General features: G+C 52.0%; 1 protein-coding gene across 1 annotated transcript; it reads right to left on the reverse strand.

The window, feature by feature from the left end:
* Positions 1–2,443: 2,443 nt before the first annotated feature.
* POU3F1 (POU class 3 homeobox 1) lies at positions 2,444–22,019 on the reverse strand. Its single transcript, XM_027669122.1, has 3 exons — positions 20,852–22,019; positions 9,724–9,779; positions 2,444–2,645 (listed from the first exon to the last, which is right to left on the reverse strand). Exon 1 carries the CDS (start codon positions 22,017–22,019, stop codon positions 21,006–21,008), a length of 1,014 nt encoding a protein of 337 aa, XP_027524923.1. The 3' UTR covers positions 2,444–2,645; positions 9,724–9,779; positions 20,852–21,005.

The raw sequence follows: 22,019 nt of genomic DNA on the forward strand, positions 1-22,019 counted from the left end.
CAAGGTGAAAGAAACAAATATTTGTTTTGGTGTCTCACAGTTCTATACCTGAAGCCGTTAGCGCCTTGAGAGAACCCAGGTGAGCAGCAGTGCTTCGAGCAGGCAGGAGCCCATTAGTTAGAGAAACATATTCCCAGGATGTCCCTGGCTTGGCAGACCTAGAGACTGCAATAGTGAGATAGTGCATATAGATCATCATTTACCAAAGCACAAGCCCTGATGCACCTTTCTAGGGAAGCACTAATTTATTATGCATTGTCATTAGCTGCAGCAGGGCCTTCATTAGAGCTAGAGTTAAGGTCTGTTTTGGCTGCCTCATCAGCATCAGTGAACTGCGTCCCTGCGAGGTTTGATACAATTTAATTAACCTAATTAAAAGCTCTGATTGCAGAGATGATTGGGGTAGAGCCAGCAGCAACTGCATATTTATAACGAGCTGGAAGGTGTGGGACTGGAGCCAAATGATATGCATCTCTAATGAGCTGGTGCTATTGAAGTGTGGATTTGGAACACTAACATTTATTTTTGGCAACAATGGCCAGTTTATCTTCATGATAGAAACGATCATGGATTGATTGGATGTAGCAGGGAGCTCAGCACTGTGCTCCCTGGGCTTCTCCAGACCAGTGGCAGCCTCACACAAGAACCCACAGCCCACCTACTCCCCCCAATGCCCCCCTGCAGGCAGACACAGCCCTCCCCAGCTCAGGCCATTGCACCTCTCACACAGAGCCCTGCAAGGGACACAGCACACACAGTGTGCACAAGCCACACGCACACCGTGGCAGTCCTGGATAAGCCCTGGAAGATGCCAGCAGGTTCCCCTTCCCCAGCCACCACCTCCTCCAGCTCTCCCATTCTACCTCCACCCTTGCCCAGCCCTCCTGCCTCATAGCCAGGCTGGGCTCCTGGTACAGAGAACCCACCTCTATTACTCCTCCAGGCATCAAATATTCCATTCCCTGATCTCCTGCTGAGCACCAGGCACCAGTGCCCAGATAACAAGAAGCAGCTCAGAGCAGAGATCTGCCTGTGCCCCAGCACTGGGGCTTCGGGGCTGCTACTGCCTGGGCTGGTGAGCAGCAGCACCTGCCCACAGCCTACCCACCGCAGTCAGAACCTCCTCCTCTCCTGTTTAGGAACAGAGAGGCCGTCAGCTCCTCACAGCCCTGCACTCTGCAGGGGTGCTGTGGCAGAATAGGAGGGTTCCTGGCAGTCCAGGTCAGGGAATCCCCATTTCTGTGCTGCAGCAGCTGCCATCTCAGTAGTGCCCCTTCTCCCTCCATATTTAAAGGCTACAGGGTGCTGTGAGTAGCTGGGGCAGTGGGATGTTCCAGGCATCCTCAGCAGCCAAGGAACAGCAGCAAGTCTGCCACGTCACTTGGAAAATTTGATCCATGTTAATTATGCTGAAAAAAGCTCTTCTGATAACGAGTATGAAATGGAAGCGTAGATAATACTCATCTCTGAGTGCCATTAATCTTTAAAACTGGAACAATAAGTGAAAACACTGCAGGGCATATGAAGCAAGGTGTGATTCACATCTGCTCCTCCATGGCTGCTGCCTGATTTATTGGCACAAGGCAACTTTCCTGCACTGTTTCAACAGAGCTGCATTACATAACACCATGGGCTGCTTTGCTTTGCTTGCCTTTCCAATCCGAGTATCTCCTCAGAGTTTTTAATGATCTGCTATTCTTTCCTGGGACAGCTTGGGAGCAGAGGGGTTGAGTCCCCTAAAGCCATGACTCTCTCCCACGTCTTGGTCTCTCCAGAGATGCCTCTTTCTGCTTGGCCGTGACCTGCCGTGGCAGCAGGGACGCAGTTCCCCAGCCTGGGTGCACTGGTGGAGCAGGGCAGGAGGGGCTCTCAGGGCCCAGGCTGCTCTGTGCCCCATGGACAGGGGAATGGGGCTCCCTTTTCATCCCTGCTGGGGCAGATGCTTGGTGGTGGCCCGCTCAGAAGAACCTGGGGTACGTGTCCTCTCCCTGCACTGCACAGATACTCTCTCTCTAAGCTGGAGCTCTCCAGGCCCTCTGCTGCTCAGACATGCATCTCTATCTCACCTTTGATGCCTTTCATTTTCAAATAGCTCTCTCTGGGATTTACTTTCTTTTATTTAAATTGTGGATTTGCTAAAATGACCTTTTAGCTGACTCCGAGGAGAGGTGGGCAGCTGCTTCCCACTGCAGTCCCAGGAAGACTGCTGACCCTGTGGCTTTGAACAAGTTCAAAGCATCGCTTGCCTTTTGACCGTATCCCTCAATAGTGCCTTTGCATGGATTTTTCTCCCACACTCCTGAAAAGACATCATCAGAGACATTTCCCCGCATGGGCTCTTTAATATTTACAATGACTTTGTGAATAGATAATATATTCCACCTTTATTTTAGACTTTTAAAAGCACATGCTCCTTGTGCAGTTGGAGGAAGCAGTGGCCGGCTGTCTTGGAGGGCTGGGAGGACAAACAGATCTGAGGGGGATGCAGATTGCTCTGAACTGTGTCTGTGCCTGCAGCTCCTGGCAGCATCCTGGGGCAGCCGCAGACCTGGGGTGGCCCAGCTGAGTCCCTCGTCTCCTGCTGCAAAAGTCCTTAAAACCTTCCTCCCAGTACTGACTCACCCCGAAGCTGATCATCTTGTTAGCTGGAAGACAATCCAAATGCAAAACAAAATGCTTCTAAAACTGTCCCACAGATTGCCAAGTGTCTTATAAAGCCTGGCCATGGGCTTAACCATATCAAAATCATATGGATGTTTTTTGTCAAAATTGTTCTAAACCAGGAAGGCAGCAAGCAGCTTACAACCCAGAAGTGTCATAGATGTACTCATGAATGCTTGTCCATGATTTTGTTTATTCCAGGCTGCAAGTCCAGGAGGGACTGTCAAATCCTGTGTTCTGATTGCCTGCATGCTGCCATCCACTGCACTTCACTCAGAGAGCCAAGGCCAAGTTCAGCAGCTCTAGCTGGGTTTTGGCATGTCAGTCCTGGGGAGGCTGAGCCACAGCAGCCTTAGCAAGGAGGCTCCCCCCCGTCCAGGGCCTCCTGATGGCAGAGGAGTGCTGAGGGGAAAGATTCCTGGGTATTCCTGAGAGACAAATTGTGACCCCTGGGGCAGAGGAAGTCAAGACCTCTGTGGTCATTGGTATTTTCACTTGGACATAAACTTCTTCCTTGCCTCAAACCTGGAGAACATATAAACTACAGACATGTGAATAGAGCAGAGCCAGAAATGTCAATGGAGGTTTCAGGGCACCTGTGCCTCACTCTGTGTTGGGTGAGAGGCCCCTGGGCAAGGGGCAACCTCCTGCCACAATAAAACACAACAGGCCAAATGTTCTTTAGGGCAACAATCCTTCTTCACCTTCAAACATGACAGGACTGGTGCTGATGCTGAGGCTCAGGGACTGTCCATAGGGTGAGGCCAGGCTGGGGGTTGGCTGGCCTGAGGTAGCTGCTGAGGTGGACCAGCCATGGTAAGGCTGATGAGGCACACAGCTGTGCAGATGGGCACATTTTTTCGGTCCGTATTACCCTAACAAACAAATGTCCAGGATGCAGACAATAATGTTTTTATGAGACTCTAAATTCTAAACTCAAATGCTCTTTGTAGTGGACTAACAGCCAACACGTGGCCCTCCGTCTCATGTTGAACTTTTGTGGTCCTACAGGGGTAGAAAAGGCCCTAGTAAGCATTTACACTGGGCACTTTGTTCTCACAGATTTGTAGAGCAAAGAGAATAATGTATTGAGACTCTCATCCCGTGCCAGTTTGGCTTCATTTGTCCTTCTGAACTTGCCCTGAGAGATAATGTTTCCTTCTAATCTGCTGCCGTCCACCTACAGCAGGGACCTAGTGAATAATTCTCCCAAACAAGCCTTTATTCTTAAAAATCTGCCTGGCCCTAACCCTTTCTCCCCCTTACAGAGTAATTGTTGTGTTCATTACATGCTAATAGCCCGCGCTGTGTTCCAGCCCACACGGGCTGTGGCCACACAAATGGGGCTCAGGCTGTGCTGCTTTCAGATAATGCTGCTCTTTTGGTGTTATTTGAAGGAATGTGCCAGGCCTCTGAGCACCAGGCATGCTCGCTCCCAGCCCGCCCGCCTCAGAGCAGAGCCGGCTTCGCAGAAACCAGCACATCCTCCAAGGAGTGAGGCTTTTCTTTCCACACATGATAATAAATGACTGTTATCCTCCTATGGGAAGAAGACACACGGAAGAGGAAACAAGACTCTGCTTAATGAGACAAATATTTTCTATTCTTTTCTGTTCAGGTGTTTATGTCACCCTTTCACAATGATATTTTCATAAGCCTTTGTAAGCTCTACAAATTGCCCTTTATATCTGCAGGAGAAGGGAAGCTCCAGGGGATGAGCAATGTACACACTGAATGCACAAGAAACCCATTATCTAGCATGCTCCTGGAAATCACTCTAGGGATATCTGGAATGGGTGTCCCTCTGAAAATACCTAAGGGAGAGATATTAGTAATATTAGCACTGCCTTCATGGTGTCTTTCAATGGGACAAAGCTAAACTAAGGTCAGACCCCGTGGTCAGGCACTGACAGGCAGCTTTGTTCCTTTGTTCCTAACCCTGCTCCTGAGCTTAGGAAATGGCCAAGGGTCACGCTCTGATACCTCCCAGAAGGCTGCAGAGAGGAAAACCTTCAGTTTGTGCTGGCCTAAACCTTGGAGTTGGCTGACACAGTGTTCTTGTGCAAAAGAAAGGCTGTAGCAACTGTTACTTACTGCCAAGTGGTGGGTTCATTCCAACTGACACCTGCATTGCATGTGGGTGTCACAGGGTCCATGCCAGCACTCAGGTGTGGGACATGGAGCAGGGTGAGCACCTGCAGGTGTGTGTGAGCACATACGTGTGCACACAAGTGTGTTTAGGAGCATGCATGCACAGGTATGTGTGCTGAATGCAATCTGTGTGGGCTGGTCCCAAACTAGTCCATGCATGGTAAGGGGGTTTCTCTCCAGGAAATGTAAGAAAAAAACCCTCATATGCAGATTCACACATGAGCGTGTATATGCAAAACCAGGCAAGTATCTGCTGTACATATTCAGTGGGGGGACAAACCCCTTACAGCTCAAAACAGTAGAAAGCCCAAAAAGGCACTGAGAGAGGCTCAGCTTCCCTGGCTTGTGCTCAGGGCTATGTGCCACAGCCCCTGCACAGCCAGTCCCTGCCCCAAGCTTTTCCCCCCCCATCCCTACGGCTCAGACCCTGCCCTGTTCCCAGGACTCCTGAGCTCACAGCTGCCCAGCCAGAGTGCAGTACTCTCGCGTAGGACAGTGTGTTCTGAGAGAGCAGGAGCTCAGAAAACCTGAGCAGGAACGGCAGTGTATCATGAGCCTGGGCTCCTGCCAAATTCCTCTGCACCCACTGCCTCTATTAAATGCGTCAATCATTTCTTGGCCATCCAACCCCCGGAGAAGAGTTGAGAGGCAACTTCAGACAGTTCAGCTGCTTTCATTAAAAGGTGAAAAATACATGCTGAACAGGATCTGGGAGTGGGGCTGAGCTCTGCGCAGAGAGCAGGCCTGCTGAACCCTCTCTGCTGGGGAACGAAAAGTGGCAGCAAACCACAGGCCTTCCCATGGCAACAGGCTTTGTCAGCCTGTGAAATGCCCCCAATGGCTACTGTTCAAAGACAGTCACAGACCCTCATGTGTGGGTCTCGATCTTGTTGGGTGCCTGGGAAAGGAAAGGGAGAGCGCCAAGGTGCAGGGGATGTGGCAGTGCCCCTGCACGGCCATCCTGGTGCAGGTGGGCAGGGATGGGGTGATCATCTGGCACAGCTGGGACAGCAGCCGCTTGGCAGAAGGTGCTGCCTGCAGCCCAGCCACCAGCTACTGCCAGTCAGCACAGAGGTGGAGGGGAACCAGCACCTTTCTCTGGAGCTGAACGCTGCGGACAGGCCACGGTGTTTGGCTCCCCAGCCTGCAACAGCTGCAGCAGCCGTGGTGCTGGGCAGGAGGTGCCCTCACTGTGGGCTGCCATGGCAGGGACAGCAGTGCTGCCACTGGGGAGCAGCGGGGCTCTTGGGAACAGAACAGGAATGTCCAGGTGACTCAAATATTCCTGGCACAGGGCACAGCTGGTGCCAGTTGAGCACAGTGGGAGAGAGGGAGACAAATGGGCAGAGGATCAGCTGGAAGAGATTAGGCAGAGAGCTGTGGAGCTCAAGAGTGGGGACGAGGGGCCTGGGAATGCTGTCAAAAGTGGTCATGGGGGGTCACTGGAGAAAGACCAGGAGGGGGCCAGGCCACCAGGTGATGGTGGATCCAGGGATGTGAGATCAGGAGCCACACTGTGCACGGACACCGGTGTCCTGAGAAGCTTACCCTGTGCCAGGAACTGCTCTGCTTGGGCCACCGTGACTGGTTGGCCATGTCCCTGGGGCTCCTTAGAGCCACTGCCTGTCCGCACTGCTCCCACACAGGTAGCTCTGGTCTCCTTGCCTGCTGCTCCACTCCTTCCCTTTGCTTTTGCCTTTGTCTCCTCACGTAATTGCTTTGACCTTCACTCCAGGGCCTCACTGATGGATGCTGCTGCCCATGGCCTGAAATATGGCTCTTCTTCCCCAGGTGGTGGCTTGCACCAGCTCCTGAAGGACTGTTCTGCTCCAAGTTAAACAGATGGGCCAAAACCTCTTGGGCTCCTTATGCCTCGGTTCAGGGCAGGATGTAACCTGCTCCTACCCCTTGGAGCTGTGCTTGGGGGAAAAGCTGTGACCATCCTGGCAGGCTTTGCCAGTCCCTGGAGCAGCCCTGCCCTCCTGCCCAGGCTCCACCAGCCATGCCTGCTCCACCAGGGGCCACCTCCGCTGCCTCCTCTGCATTGGAGAGAAGGGGGCTGTGGATTGGTCTGGGGGATCATTCTCCCGTGATTAGCAGAAGGGCCGGTGGCAGGTGGAGTGTGCTGTGCCCTCCATGCCCTCCATGCCCTCTCAACGGGGCTTTCTCCCTGGGTTTCTCTACATCCAGGTGTCAGCAGCCAGGGGAGAGCACTGGTTCTCTGAGCTGGTGACAGAGAGGTGTGAACAGCAGTGATTCCCCCAGGAGTCCCAGCACCCTTGTCTCCCCTCACAGAAGGCCTTGCCTTGTGGTGCCAGGGGCCAGCAGGGGCCCCGTCCCATCTCTCTGGCCCTTCTCTGCTCGGTGCTCTGCCTCAGCCAGGTGCTGAGCCGAAGGCAGCCCGGGGCAAGCACAGCCTGGGAACGGTCCTCTCTCCTGTCCTGCTGGGTGTTTTGGGAGGGAAGGGATGCAGTGCCCGGGGCAGCAGGGTGGGTGCAGCAGGAAGTCGGGCTTGCCGAGCTGGGTGTGTAGCATGCGGGGATGCTTGTCTGGGCTCCCAAAGCATTTTCCAAACGCTTTAATTATAGTGATTTATATGGCAAAAGTGTGGGGGCGAGAGCTTGGGAAAGGCATTAGCAGGTTTGTTCTGAGGGCTCTAATCAGAGGTAGGCGATGGGAGAGGGAGGGTAGAGCACTGGGGCTGTACCTTGAACTGTAGCGTCAGGACAGGTTTGAAGGATGCAAAACCTCCCAGCTGTGCCAGGGATGTGCTGAGGGCATCCCTGAGGCCTTAGTGGGTTATGTGCTCCTCCAGGAACAACTCCAGCATCAGGAGTACCACCAGATGTCCTGTGCCTGTCCCCTGTGCCACTCCTGAGCCCAGGTCTGTGGCACCGGGGCATCCTCCCCCCCGCCTGCCGGGCTCAGCCCAGCTGAGGGCAGTGAGGCTGCAGCCAGTCCCACACACAGCCCCAAGACTGCCTGTGCATCACCCGTGGCAGCAGAGCACGAGGCCACAGGTGAACACGGCACATGAACATCTTTACTACAGTCACCAGAGAATGATCAACAATTCAACAGCTACTCAGTGTTCTTGCTGGTGTTATCTTGAAAATTAATAACCTCAGCTGTTCTTGTTTTGTAAAACACTGTTCTCAAATCCCCCCCATGTCACACACATGCACGCTCACACACACGCAGAGTTTCCTGCAGTCCCAGCAGACAAAGAGCCCCTGGTCTCTGCACAGAGACAGCAGCTCCCTGAGCCTGGGAGCCCAGCGATCGGGGAACACTACAGGGCAGCTGCGCTCGCTCTGCAACCTCAGCTCCCTCCAAGACTGGCTTGCTCCGAGGAGACTGTCACTCCTACAGAGTCCTAATTGCACCGGGGAAAGCGAGAGAAACATCGGGCCGCTGCCATGGCTGGTGGCACCAGCCTGGCCCCAGGCACAGCGTGGGGCTGCCAAGACGAGCCGTGGTGATCAGTGGTGTGGGGATGCAGCGCTGGCTCTGACCCCTCTGAGCCACCACATGCTGCCCTGGCAGCATGGCCGCAGCACATGTCACCCCTGCTGCAATCTTACTTTTTGGCCTGTTTTCTGATAAATAACCTTTTCCTGTCCTTTTTGACAGTGATGTTTATTGATGTCTGAAATCCCTCACAGCCAGGTCTGGCCTCAGAGAGCCGAGGTGCCCCGTGCATCCTGTGGCCATGGAGCAGGGGGACAGTGGCAGAGACAGCTCTGCTTCTCTAAGATGCCCACAGCCTCCCTGAAACACTTGCTCCCAGATGTGTCAGGGTGGGAACATGGCACTGACGACAGAGTGAAAACAGTGCTTTAAATATCAGTCCCTCAGCCTCCCAGGGTGGCTGCTCCTGCCAGAGCCAGCAGTGCTGGGCAGTCCCACCTCAGCTCATCCCCTCTCCTGGGAGCCCCAGTGGCAGAGGGTTCATAGGGGCTTGCACCCCAATTTCCATCCAGGGGATACAAACCCTTCTGTCCTACCTGGGGAGAATTTGCTGATGAAGGGATAAGCAATCACTGCTCTACCCATAGGCTCATGTTATTACTTAATTGAATCCAATTGATTGAGAAGCTAAAAGCGGCCCTGGCTTAGAGCACTGCAGATGGTGCCTGGGAGCGGGGCAGCACGTTGAACCCTTAAAAGCATTGGCATCAAGGGCAGACACAGGCTTGCTTTCCTAAACTGTCTCACAGATTGTTATGATGACTGGGAACCAGCAGCAGGGCAGTTCCAGGGGATGTTATTTATCATACTTCAAGTCTGCACAACCAACCTCTTATTCTTGCCCCTCTGCCCTCAGTGGGCAGACTCTGCTCCCACAGAGATTTCAGGGGAAGGAAGTGTGTATCTGCAGGGTGATGTGGGGGCAGCCTGGCTCTTAAGTGGTCTAACCACGAGCCCACACTGTTGGGAATGGAGCCCAGAAGACCTGCTACCCAAACACAAGCTTCTGTGTATGAGCAGCTGCATCCAAGGCTGCTTGTGAACCTGCATCCCCTAAGCAGTGCTGGAGATGGGAGGATCCAGGAGCAAGCCTGTCACAGCTGTGCCCTATGAAGGAAAGGGTGCAGGCACTGAGAGCCCTTAAGGCACAAGAAAAAGTCAGGGAGGGAAGCAATGGGCACCTGCACCTTTCCCAGTGCTCGAGCTCAGAGCAGGCAGGGGAGCCAGTGCTTCCTCAGCAGCCAGCTGAAAAGCCCCTGGATGCAGATGGCACACAACACTGACTGAGGTTTCTGGGGCATCTCCACACCAAATAACAGCATGAGCCCACAAACTGCTTTTCTGCTGTGATCCTGACCAGGGGACATCACAGGAGTTGGGGATCTCTCCTGGTACTCTGTTTACAATGCCACCACCCAGGCACAGTCAGCCTTAGCTCACCTTGTGCTGGTCTTTCTGATTTAGTTGCATTTTCCAGGCATTCAGCACTGGTATCCCTGCAAAAGGCAGTGCATACTTTATTAACTATGCTACTTTCTTGTCCACTAATTAAAATCAAATTATATCTGATGCACACTGCATGCTTTGCAGTGAAAGCAACCTGCTTTCCCAAACTGCTCTCTGAAGCAATTTATTTAGCTGAGCTGAAAAGAGTGCAGCCCTGCAAAGACCCCAGGGGTGCTGAGGACCCAGCTGGCTGGAACCTCTCCTGGGCTCAATTTTTTGGTGTCATTCCAGGCTGGGGCTAGGGTCCCTCAGGGCTGAGGGGAAGAGCATGGGAAAAGTGTTCCAAGGGAATCAAGCCCAGCTGACAGCACGCAATGTGGCTTATGGGAAGGTGAGCAGCAGCAGTCACCCTTGCCCTGAGCTCCATTTTGGGTCCATCTGTCTCCTCTGCCATGAGCCTGGGCACCAGCACATGACACCAGCATGTTTGGCTGCTTGGGTACCAGGAAAGGACGAGTTTCCTTGGTGTGTGGTTCAGCCCCATGCAGCCCCAGCCCCTGTGTGAGAGCACAGTGTGATGGCCATGCACAGCACAGACCCAGAGCAGCCCCCTCGCCGGAGGGTCTTGCCCTCCATGCAGGAGACACCCATGAATGCCTCAGCCCCTGTAGCTCAGCAGGGCTGGGACAATCCTGTCCCTCTGCCTGGCAGGCACTGGCAGGTCCTTTTGCCCACGTGCACTAAAATGCAGGTACGGGTCCCCAGAAAACAGCACGAGGCTCAGCATGGAGCAAGTCACAGTAAAGGGCCTCAGGAGAGAGGGGCCAGCCCCTGCCCAATGTCTTCTGGATGAAGCCATTATGCTGGGATTTTTTTCCTTAGAGAAAGGGTAGAATTTCTGCAAAAAGACAAGACTTCCCCTGTGGCCCTTGTGCTGGTGTTGGCAGGAGCCATGTTTGGAGTAATACATCATCAATGGAAGGTATCTAATGATGTATTGCCCTAATATATCACCATAGCAACGGTGCTTTAATGATGTATTATTCTAATGTGTTACCCAAGTGCCCATTCCTCTGGATGATGTATGGTTGGGATGGCTGTGCTCTGCCAAGCCCAAATGCAGCAAAGCTCTCCTGACTGCCAAGCACCTCTTGAAGCAGTGCCTGCCACTGCGTGGGACTCCCCATCCGCTTGCTCCCACCTTTGGGGGCATTCTCAGGCAGAGGTGTTACCTTGGCGCCCAAGAGTGGGGGAGCTCCTGAACTTGGTGAACATCATGGTTGTCTGGCAACACACACCTGGGCAACTATCACCACTGTCCCTTTCCTTCCCTCCCCACAGCCGAGGTACAGTGTCTCACTTGTGGAGCTCTGAAAGACAGTTTGAAAAGCATTCCTTCCCTGGCATTTGGAAAGTCCAGAAGGGGAAGTGACAGGCTTGTTTGTGCATTTCTCCAGCCCCTTCCAAGGTATTGAGGCCACACAGCACCCTGTGCTTGCTCATTAACAATGAAAATACCAGCTGGAATTCTCCTGCCGCCTGTGACAGGGACAGCATTGTTTCCAATTCACACTATCTTTTTGACCATTCAAATGCCATTAATTCAATCGCCCCAATGCGTAGGACAGTTATCTGAAATGTTTTCCCAAACAGCTTAGTGTCTATAGAGCAACAATTCATGGAATTGCTTGGGGACATCTGTGCAAAGCAATGCTCAGTAAAGAGCTGTAGTCGGCTGAATGCTCCCTGTGTGGACCCAGATTCCAGAGAGGAGCAGGGAAGCTGGCAGACAGAAAGACTGAATGAATGGCAGGAGAAATCATTTCGTCTATGCAAATCCATGCCAAGCTCTCAGTGCAGCTGCTGTCAGTGGGGAGCTCTGCCCCTCTGGACTGACATGAAAGAAGATTTTATTGTACACTGAGATGCTCCCTCTGCCAGACCAGCAGCCGCTGGTGTCCCCTGTGGCCACCACCAGCATCCAGGTGAATCTTTTGTGGCAAGAGCAGGGCCCAGTGAGGATTCTGAGGGACAGCACTCACCGTCCCTCTGCTCTGAGATTCCCAGGTCTTAGGACCCCCTAGAGAGTGGAAGCAAACTACTACCCTAAAGCTAATGGTTTATTCCATTGATGAAGGAGCAGCAGCACTGCCTGTATCAATACAAGCCTTGGCACAGGCTGCCCAGGGCAGAGATGGAGTCCTCATCCCTGGAGACCATGGGGGCAATGACAGTTGGAGTTCTGCTGGCTCGTGCTTCTCCCACAGCAGCCCAGTCGCCAGGGTCAGCAGACATGCCTGGGGAACCACATATTGTCCAGGCCTCCATGAAGTACCCAGAGCTGAGGGGACAAGGTGCTTCAGAGACCCAAAATAGTGACGCTCCAGAGTGGGGGCCCCCTGGAACAGACCAGAGCCCCAGTCCTGACCAGAACTTAAGGAGACATCGAGCCTGCCCAGTCTCCCCAGGGCTGTGTCAGACTGTCCCTCAGCTGTGGCCATATGCCACAGCTGCAGGTGTGGGTGGTGAGGGATGCAGAGGACTCCCCTCTCTGGGCTGCCTTTACAATGCTCCCGTGCTGCACCTGGAGAGATTCCAATCATCTCTAAACATTTCAGGGGAGCAGCAGTGACAAATTACAGGATGGGCAGCAGAAAAAAACGTGAAACAGAGTGACTAGAGGAGGAATGATTGTATTATCAATAATGTTTCCAATAGCTGATGGATGAGGACACCCAAATGATTTTTAAGGTTTCGGTAGAAACCCTCCAAATGGCAGCACAAAAGCAAAGTGTGTGTTAATCCAGGGTCTCCTGAGAAAATCCTCCAGGGATGTGCACAGCCACACCGGGCGAAGGCCAAGTATGTGCTCAGGATCACTCAGCCCAGTCACCAGCAGACGAGACAGGACCTTTCCCTTGTTCCCACAGACACAGGAATGATCCTGAGAGCACTCCAAGAGGGATAAACAGAGAGACACACTGATCAATGGGACTCCTCCAAAATGCCAAGGTTTTCCCTATACTTCCCTCCCCAGGCCTCAGTGAGAATATTTCCTTAACAGCTCTGGAAACAAACAGCTTTTTGAAAGCTTCCCCAAAAGCCCTCTGCTTTCACCAAAATGAAGAGTAGGGAACATCAAGAAAAAGATTACCTCCCAATTCTTTGGGGAACTGCATTTGCAGAAGCAGCATCCTAAAGATAAATAAACATTCCCCTGAAAAGGCAGGCACAGCCCTTGCCCTGTGCATGGTAGGACATACAGCTGATGGCTCTGTGATGCCATATGTCCAGCACAGCCTTGGAAATGCTGCCGTGCTGGAAACACACCAGACAACATCGTCGTGTGTCGAAAACTGGCAAATCTCCAGACTGGGGTTTCAAGGGATAATTTGCAGATTGAATGTTAATGAATATTATTGCTGTTATCTCAAAAGGCTGTGCTGACTTCACTCTGTTGTCCATTGTACATCTTGATTTTTATGGGTTTTTTACCCCTATAACAACCGGAATGGGCAATTCCAGCACAACTGATGAGTCAGGAAGCCAGTTGAAGGCATATTGGAAAAGGTGATCATTTCTGTGCCTGTGTCACTCCTTCCCCAATCTCTGCTGCTTCAAACACTTGCTGAGACAGGTTCATTGTTTCACCTCAGTCCTGTGTGTCCTTCTGCAAACTCACCCAGTGGCAGTGGCACTGCCCCAGCCAGGGTACTCAGAGCTCAGGAGCAGGCATCAATTTAATAGCATAAATCCTCTCTGAGCTCCATGGGGAAAGAGACATGGAGGGGAAATACTGTCATTTGTACCCCCCCGCGCTGCCCTCAGAGCTGTGATGCAGCTTTGCCCTTGGGAGTCTTTTTGTGTGAAACACCAGTTCTGGGAGCAGCAGCTCACCTGAGCACACCTTCAGAGGGTGCCCCAGCAGCACAGCCCAGCCCTGGTGGTGCCCCCCCCCAGCCCCAGGAGGACCCTGCTCTCCCCATAGGCAGGCTGTCCCCAGGGGCCATTCGCGATGCGCCGCAGCCCACCATGATTTATGTGGCACTTGTACAATTGATGCACTTTGTGCCTGGGGACAGTTAAATGGTAGCTCTGTCATTAGTTTAAGCAGAGGTTAAAGGTGATCAATAACAAGGGTTTCATGCCCAATTGATCACCCCTTGCTATTTATTTCTGCCTTTTGCTTTCCATTCCATAGTGCTTTTAGAAATACTAATTAAAGACATAACAAGTGTTCCACTAGGCAGAATATCAAACACTCCAGGTATCGATTCAATCCTCTCCCTCTTAATGACACTGACCTGCTCCTGTCCCCAACACCTGCAAGGCTGGGCTAGCCTGTGAGGTTGCTCCTCAAGCCAGGGTTGGGGAAGGAGAGAGCCCTTCTGGCAGCAAAGCCAGCCCCCACCCTGGGCAGAAGGTGGAGAACTGCACGGTGCTCTGGGACAGGCAGCTTTTAGCTGATCAAAGTCACTCCCTGAGCCCAACTGCTTGTCTCATTCTGTGACCCTACAGCACGGGCCTGGACTCATCAAGGGGAGCACTGGGGGGGAGATGGCAAGGGATGCAAGAGTGAGGTCAGGTTTGGCAGCAGTTTTCATCCCTTTGCTCCCAAATGCTCTGACACCTGAGCCCATATCAAGGGATATCACGTGGAAAAAACGTGATGAAAACTGTCCTGAGCGCTGAGTGTTCATGAGCTCCTGGCACTCCCAGCTCTGCAGAGGACACAAAGGTATAAGGGACATGGACCTTGGACCTGAAGAGGAGAAATTCAGAGTTGCACCCTGACCCCCACATGGCGGGGATGAGGGCAGGGGACAATATCCAGCCATCTCAGCACATCAGTGCTCCTCCAGACAGCTCTGCCAGATCCGCACCACAGGCCATGTCGGTAAAAATAACCCCGTGCTGCTGCGAGTCTGCCGGGAGCTGCAGGGACGGCTCGGCTGCGCTCGGCGGAGATCCACGGCTCCCAGAGAGAGCTCCAGCAGTGGGTGATGCCTTCCACAGCACTTATCCTCAACACACAGAGCAGCCTGTCCTGCTCTTCACATCCCTGGGCAGCAGGGTCAGGAGCACTTTTCCCAGACCAGGAACATACCCATACACAGAGCAGTGAGAGGGGGGAGCAGGGGAGCAGCTCTCAGTTCCTGCAGCACAGCTCTGCCTGCACCACACCACCGAGCCCAGCACAAGGGAATGCTCTTTCCACCAGAGACATTGAGAAATCCCTCTGCATTCCTCACTGTGTGCACAAGCAGCATCTCACACTGCTGCAGCTCTTTTTGCTGAGGTCCCTCAGCAATCTGTATAAATTAACCCTTGCAACTTAAGGAAAGATTTATGACATCACTTCAAGAGAAGTAAAAACACTGGGGGAAAAAGTCCAAAACATTTCTCATAGACCTCAAGAAAATGAACAGGGGACTTGGGAGTAAAACCCAGAAGCTCCAACAGCATTTGTCTCCATTGTAGCACATCTGATAATTGCCCTCATGTACTGTAGCTCCCTCACTGCCCACCCTTCTGTTGATTTATTTTGTCTGTCACCAGGTTAGCTTCAAATATGACTGAAAAAAACTTCTCCAATTTAAAAAGAACCCTGAAACATAAAGATGTGATGTAAATATCTGATGTAATGGCCTGACTCTTTAGAACCAGTCCTGCAAATGTGTAAATTAGTTTCCCAGCATTTTGTCTGGCTACAAATTTATGATTCAGTATAATCTCAAAGTTGCACAGCCTTTAGTGTGAGTGAGAGGTACTACTACACAGTGAGCTCCTGGTAATGAAAAACACAAGACAAATTTCCACAGAATTGAAAATCCCAAACAAACCCAACAAACGACAGTGAAATGAAAAGATGCCTATTTGTCCATTGGCTCTCTCATACCTTCTACTGATCCCCCAGAGCAGAGCAGGCATTTCCATGGAGGACCTGGCAACTCTTGTACATATATGTGACATTTGCAAGAAGATTTTTGTGCACTTGTTCATTCATTTACTTTGAAGGACGCAGCTGTTTGGAGTGCAGCTCCTGAGAGAGAGCCGAGCGGCTTCAGTGAGCCATCCCCCTTCCTTAAACACGCTGACAGAAGAGCCAGCTTGGACACATTCTGGAGGAAATACTGTTCTGTGGCTGCAGTGACTGCTGAGCATTTTGGCCCTAGAGAATCTGGCAGAGCGATAAAAAGCAGATTGCCCCTGTGGAGAGAAGCCAATGTCCAGGAGGAAACAGGGCCTGGGTGCTGGTGGTGCTGCACAGATGCCTTGATCAGGTAGAATGCTCCAGAAGAAAGGTGGGAAAGAGGAAAATAAAGAAATGTTTTTGAAGTTTGGCATGAACAGCATTCTTCTTTGCAGCAAGTACTCAGCAGTGTATGAGCCAGGGTACCCATGTAACCAGAACACCTTTGCAGGGCTTACAAGAAATAACACTTGATCTGCCCAACACCAAAAATAATGTGATATCAAGGAACGTGAAATATTCACGAGGTCAGATTTAACATGCACATTAGATCTTGTGTATAGCATCATAGGCTTTAACACTGCTGCCTCTGCAACCTTGTAATCCCCACGCACGGCATGGACACTGGGTCTTGTTAGTTCAAACTGAAAACAGGGGAACTTCCAGGGGCAGAGCTTCCTTGAAGAACACGGGAGAACACTAAGGCAGTGCAGTTGGCCATATCTCTAGTGCTGTGCCCATGCAAGAGCTGTGTGTGCACACATGCACACCTACACTCACAACAAATCACAAGTGGGAGCGAAGCTGAACACCCATAAATCAGCTCAGCAATGCACAGTGGGGGTTCACAGGAGAGACTTTAACAGGCTACTTCTCTGTGCGTTTCCTCTACAGGCACATGCACGTAAAACAGGGACGATGATGCTCAGAGCTGACATCTTGCCGGTGTACACCTGAAGAAAATCTGTTCTTTGGAGCTTCCCATTTCAGAAAAGTACATTGGGCCAGGTCTCCCAAAGCAGCAATATCAATCTTAGTGAGACCAGACACTGTCATCTATGGATATTTAATAGCATTTTAAAACCAGAACACCTCCCACCCCACCTCAGCTTGCTCCTGCCCCTGCCTGGGGCTGCTCTGCTCCCAGCAGACACAGGGCAGGAGCCCACGGGAGCCACGTGCCCGTCCTCAGCACACACAAGCACCAGCTCCGAGTCACCAGCCAGGACATGCTCATTTCAAACAACTCAACTGCAAGAAAAATACAAGGCAGCTAAGGAGGAACACTTCCAGAGTTGTGGACTTCTGCCCTGGGGCAGGATCCAAACCTGCTTCCAGTACCTGTGAAATGGCAGCTCTGAGCTGTCTTGCAGCTGATCCAGCTCCAAGGGACCAATGGTAGAAACAGCATAAAAGTAAAATATATGAAACAACATTAGCACAGAATTAAAAGATTTGCTTAACCAGACAGCACTGAAATCTCTCCTTCTGGGAGACAGAGCATGTAGGAGTGGGAAGAATTGGGAACAAGAGTCCATGGTGTTAATACTGATGCTCTGAATTTTCACGTAAAGAGATCACAGCATTTCAGCTGCTGCTTTAGCTCATTAGGGGACAGTCACATCATGGCACTGCGATGGGATCAGGCTCTGGCTGGGCAGCAGGCAGAAGAGACCAAATTCAGTGGAAAGTGTAAGATGAACACGGCATCACTAATTACGAGTGACTGTGCCTCATCAGGCAAACTGCTGTGCTGTAGTCACCTCAGCAGTTACACAGCAAGCACTCCTCGCCCTTGCAAGTGGCAGCAATAATAGTCTAAGAGAAGAAATCTGGAAAGAAGTTGGATACTGGAACACCACAATCTTTTCCTAAGCACGTAAGAAAGTTGAGCAGCAACCGTCCACATTTTTAAAAATAAAAGGGAAAAAGTGGTACCCTGCTGAATATTGTCTGCTATACAGAAAACTGAAGTGTCTTAAAATTGTTGATAACCAATTTATAAGATGACAGTATTTGGGAAGTGCAGCTGCCCTCCCACACACCTGGAGCACACGGGCAGGCTCTCTGCCCAGGTAAGGGTAGCACAACACGGCTTATGCCCTTCTGTGAGCCCAGAAGGGCTAAGCCCATACCAGGGATGCGTTTGCCTGGTGCCAACCGCCCCACCTGGCCAGAGACCTTCTGCTCATCACCTCAGCTCTCTTCACCAGCCTGAGATGTGGGCTCTGGGTCAGCAGCCAGGCACCAGCTCCTCTGGACTGTGGGCAAGGCAAGCAGGTCACTCCAGCCCCTGCTGATGGAGCACCTGCCCCGAGCGCAATGGGTAAAGCTCAGTGCCACCACGGGACTAAGCACAACCTGAATGCAAGAGCAAAAGCTGCTCTGAAGAGCATCTGCTGGGGCCAGGCACTGCTCAGCAGCAGAGCGCTCCTGGATTAGTGCAAGGATTTCCCATCAGCACAGACCTAAACCCCTCTCACAATGGCAATGTGCTTAACTCCTGTTCCTTATCTACACTTCCTATTTTCTATATTTACTATTCACTTTGTTTGAGCATTGTTAAGCAAGCATTTGTACATCTGCTTTTCTTTAATGTACCAACACCACGGTCCTACCTTCCCTGTGCTTTAGTACTGAAATAGTAGTATAAGCTCACGCTTTCACCTTAGTGAGAAACAACCAGCGGGGAAAAAATAAAGTCCTCCCTCCAGTAATTGCTATTTAATCCCTGACCAGGAAAACTAACAAGTTATTTTAAGAGAGGCAAACCTTTGGGGCATTTGATTTTTAGAACAGCTGAGCACTGCGGCACTGCAAAAATGAGATATACAGAGTATTTTATTTTTTCTGCTCAACAGCACGAAAGAGCTAATGCAGTGGGGCTGCCAGTGCCTTATACAATCTGACACACCGAACAACCCAAGGGTGCTCGTCCTCCCCAGCACTCACAGCACATCTCATCCATTAGGAGAACACAATGTGAAAACTGACCCTTCCCTTCTGAGTATCGATATAAATCCTGTTTGCCATTCAGGTTAGTTCAGAATGAAGAGGCTACTGAAAAGACTCCTAGTATAGAAAAGCAGCACAATTAACCATTCAATGCAAACAAGAGTTTGTTTTCTTTAAGAAACAAGCAAACAAATAAACCCTCTGTTGTTAATTTATGATTTTGTTTCTTCTTCCCTTAAAGCCTTGCTGTTATACAGAAATTCTTAAGCAAAGGCTGCAGTTACAGCATGACCAAACACTAAACACAATAGTACATGTGTGGGGAACACACAAGAGAACAGCTAAAGACAGATTTTCAGAGTTGGAAATTAATTTAAATGCCATCATGATACATTGTCTCAAACCCTTGAATCATCATCCTCCTTTACCTTTTTACTGGAATGCATCATCTAAGCTACTACATCTACTCAGCTATTTGGAAATTAGTAAATATTCAGTAAAAATAGCAAAACTTTTTGAATTCGGGATCTCTACAACAGCTCCAAAATTCTGTGCTCCTCTATAAAAACCAGTCTCATTACAAAAAAGGAAGCTAAGTCTGTAACAAAAGCTAACAAAACACACACTACACACTGAATCCTCTAAGTGAGTTTTCTTATTATGCTCTGCATGCCACGGGAAGTTATTAATATCCTAACCTGCAGCATTTGCTAGCTTGTTTGTACCATAAAGTGAAACATTTCTTTACAGAGTACTTGATGAAATAACTGCTCAAAGTGACTTTATTTTAAAATCTCAAAAATCAGTTTACTGTAATTTTGAATGAGAATTTGATAGTCCTATATTAGCTGATGTAGAATACCTACATTTTAAGAGACATTGAGAATGGAGTAAGTTATAACATTATCAATGGTAAATGCATCATTGCTTAGACAAGCAGTATTCACCCCTCACCCAAGGCACAAAATGCAACAAAATCAAACCACATTGAAGACAAGAATTTTTAAGTATAAATTTTTAAGCGTAAGTTACATTTGAGATGTTATAAATTTTTATATCTATTAAAAAAGTATACACGAATTGCTATTCAGGATGCACTGCTTTTGCTAAAAAAATCTCTTTTAAAGCTGCTGTTTTCACAGCACATATTTTGTACTGATTTAAGTGGGGAAACTATCAAGTGCCAGGTGTCTGAGAACATTGGAAAATTCTCTGCCAACTAAAAGAAAGAATTAGGTCCTTTACTACCAGATTTCGATGAAGTATTTCATCAGTGCAAGAGCTCTGTATGGGCCCATATTTCAAAAGTTCTCCCAACAGACAAAACGCCGCAGGAATCCAGGAACCTGCAAAGGCAAACACAATCCCCACATGCGACTTTTCTTGATGCTGTAAGAGAAAGTTTAAAGTAGAGATGCAGGATCATTCTTCCAGGAACTCATAATGCAAAAACTAAATTTTCAGCCTTCCTTGGCATAACCGCAAAATATTCGGGCATGAAACCACGAAAGGGAAAGTTGGTGACATCGGACAACCGGAGAGTGTGGTTTGAGTGGAATCTACAACACCGGTGTGCATGTATTACCTCTGCGACACGCAGGAGGAAAGTTACGTGCGGGCCCTTTTCTGCTCAAACTGCGGAGAGTTCCCTTCGGATCATTAAAACACCGCGGAAGGTGCGCGGACAGTGCAGGGCACGAGCGCATCCCCGCAGGGCAGCGGCTCCGCAAAGCGCGTTACCGGGCGGGCAAACCCCGCCGAGCGCCGCTGGTGCGAACCGGGGCACCGGGGACACCGGGGGCCTCGGGAACGGGGCTCCGCGGGCGGCACGGGGGGCTCGGCGGGGCCCCGCGAAGGCAACGCCACCGGCCCCGGCCCCGACGGCCGCCCCGCTCCCGGCCGGGCGCGCAGCCTGCAAAGACGACACGAGACCGGTTCCTGGGTAAATGGTTTATGTAAGTAATAAAATATTTACTATAACATAAATAGAAACGTACCCTCGCAGTCTACATTGGTTTTGCAATAGAGATACAAACAAAAACCGAAACCCAAGGGGATGGGACCGGACCGAACCCACCAACGGGAGGGTGCGAGCTCCGCGCACGGTTAGAAATAAATAGAGACGGGCCGGGAAATGGTGTCGAAGCGTCCCCCCGGCCGCGCGAGGAGGGGAATAAATTAGAGATCGCAAACCTTTGGCTACTGCTGCGGCGGCCGCGGCGGCTCCGGCGGGAGAATAAATAGAGCGCGGGGCGCGGACCGGGCGGCCGGGCCAGTCTGAGAATAAATTAAAGCGCGTCCCCCGCCGCCCGCCGAGCCGCCGTCGGGGCCGCGGGGGCCCGGGCAGTCACTGCACGGCGCCGGGCAGCGCGTGGTGTAGCGGCGACGTGTCCGCCTGTGCGTAAACGTCCTCCATCGGGGGGTGCGGGACCCCGGCCGGCGTCATCCGCTTCTCCTTCTGCCGCCGGTTGCAGAACCAGACCCGCACCACCTCTTTCTCCAGCTGGAGGGAGTCCGCCAGGGAGGTGATCTCGTGCGCCGAGGGCTTGGGGCACTTGAGGAAGTGGTTCTCCAGGGCGCCCTTGACGCCCACCTCGATGGACGTCCGCTTCTTGCGCTTCCGACCCTGCGCCGCGATCTTGTCCAGGTTGGTGGGGCTGCCCGTGCTGGAGTCCGTCTCCTCCAGCCACTTGTTGAGCAGCGGCTTCAGCTTGCACATGTTCTTGAAGCTCAGCTGCAGCGCCTCGAACCGGCAGATCGTGGTCTGCGAGAAGACGTTCCCGTACAGGGTGCCCAGCGCCAGCCCCACGTCGGCCTGCGTGAAGCCCAGCTTGATCCGCCGCTGCTTGAACTGCTTGGCGAACTGCTCCAGGTCGTCGGAGCTGGGCGCGTCCTCGTCCGACGGCTCGGGCGGACCCAGTGGCGGCGGCGATGCCGCCAGTTCGTGCCCGCCCGCCTCCTCGGCGCCCAGCGGGTCGCGCAGCCCGTGGTGCAGCGCGGGAGCCGGCGGGCCCAGCATCCCGTTGAGGCCCGCGTAGGGCTGCGCGTAGAGCAGCGGCTGCCCCGACGGCGGGGACATGGGCGGCAGGTGGTGCGCGCCGCCCTGCGCCCACCCGCCCGCCGCGCCGCCCGCCGCCGGCTGCGGCACCAGATGCGGGCGGTGATGGAAGGCGGCGGCGGACAGCTCTTCGCGGGGCCCCGGCGGGCCGCCCTTGGCGTGCTCGGCGGGCGGGAGGTGCGCGCCCCCGCCGCCCCCGCCGCTGCCCCAGTCCGTGCCGGCGCTGGGCAGCCACTGGTGGTGCGCCAGCCCGACGGCGTGCCCGGCGGCGGGGGCCAGCCCCTGCAGGTACTCGTGGTGCAT

This window comes from Corapipo altera, unplaced genomic scaffold (genome assembly GCF_003945725.1).
Source record: "Corapipo altera isolate COAL_440 unplaced genomic scaffold, ASM394572v1 297b, whole genome shotgun sequence".
In the NCBI taxonomy this organism is placed as follows: Eukaryota; Metazoa; Chordata; class Aves; order Passeriformes; family Pipridae; genus Corapipo; species Corapipo altera.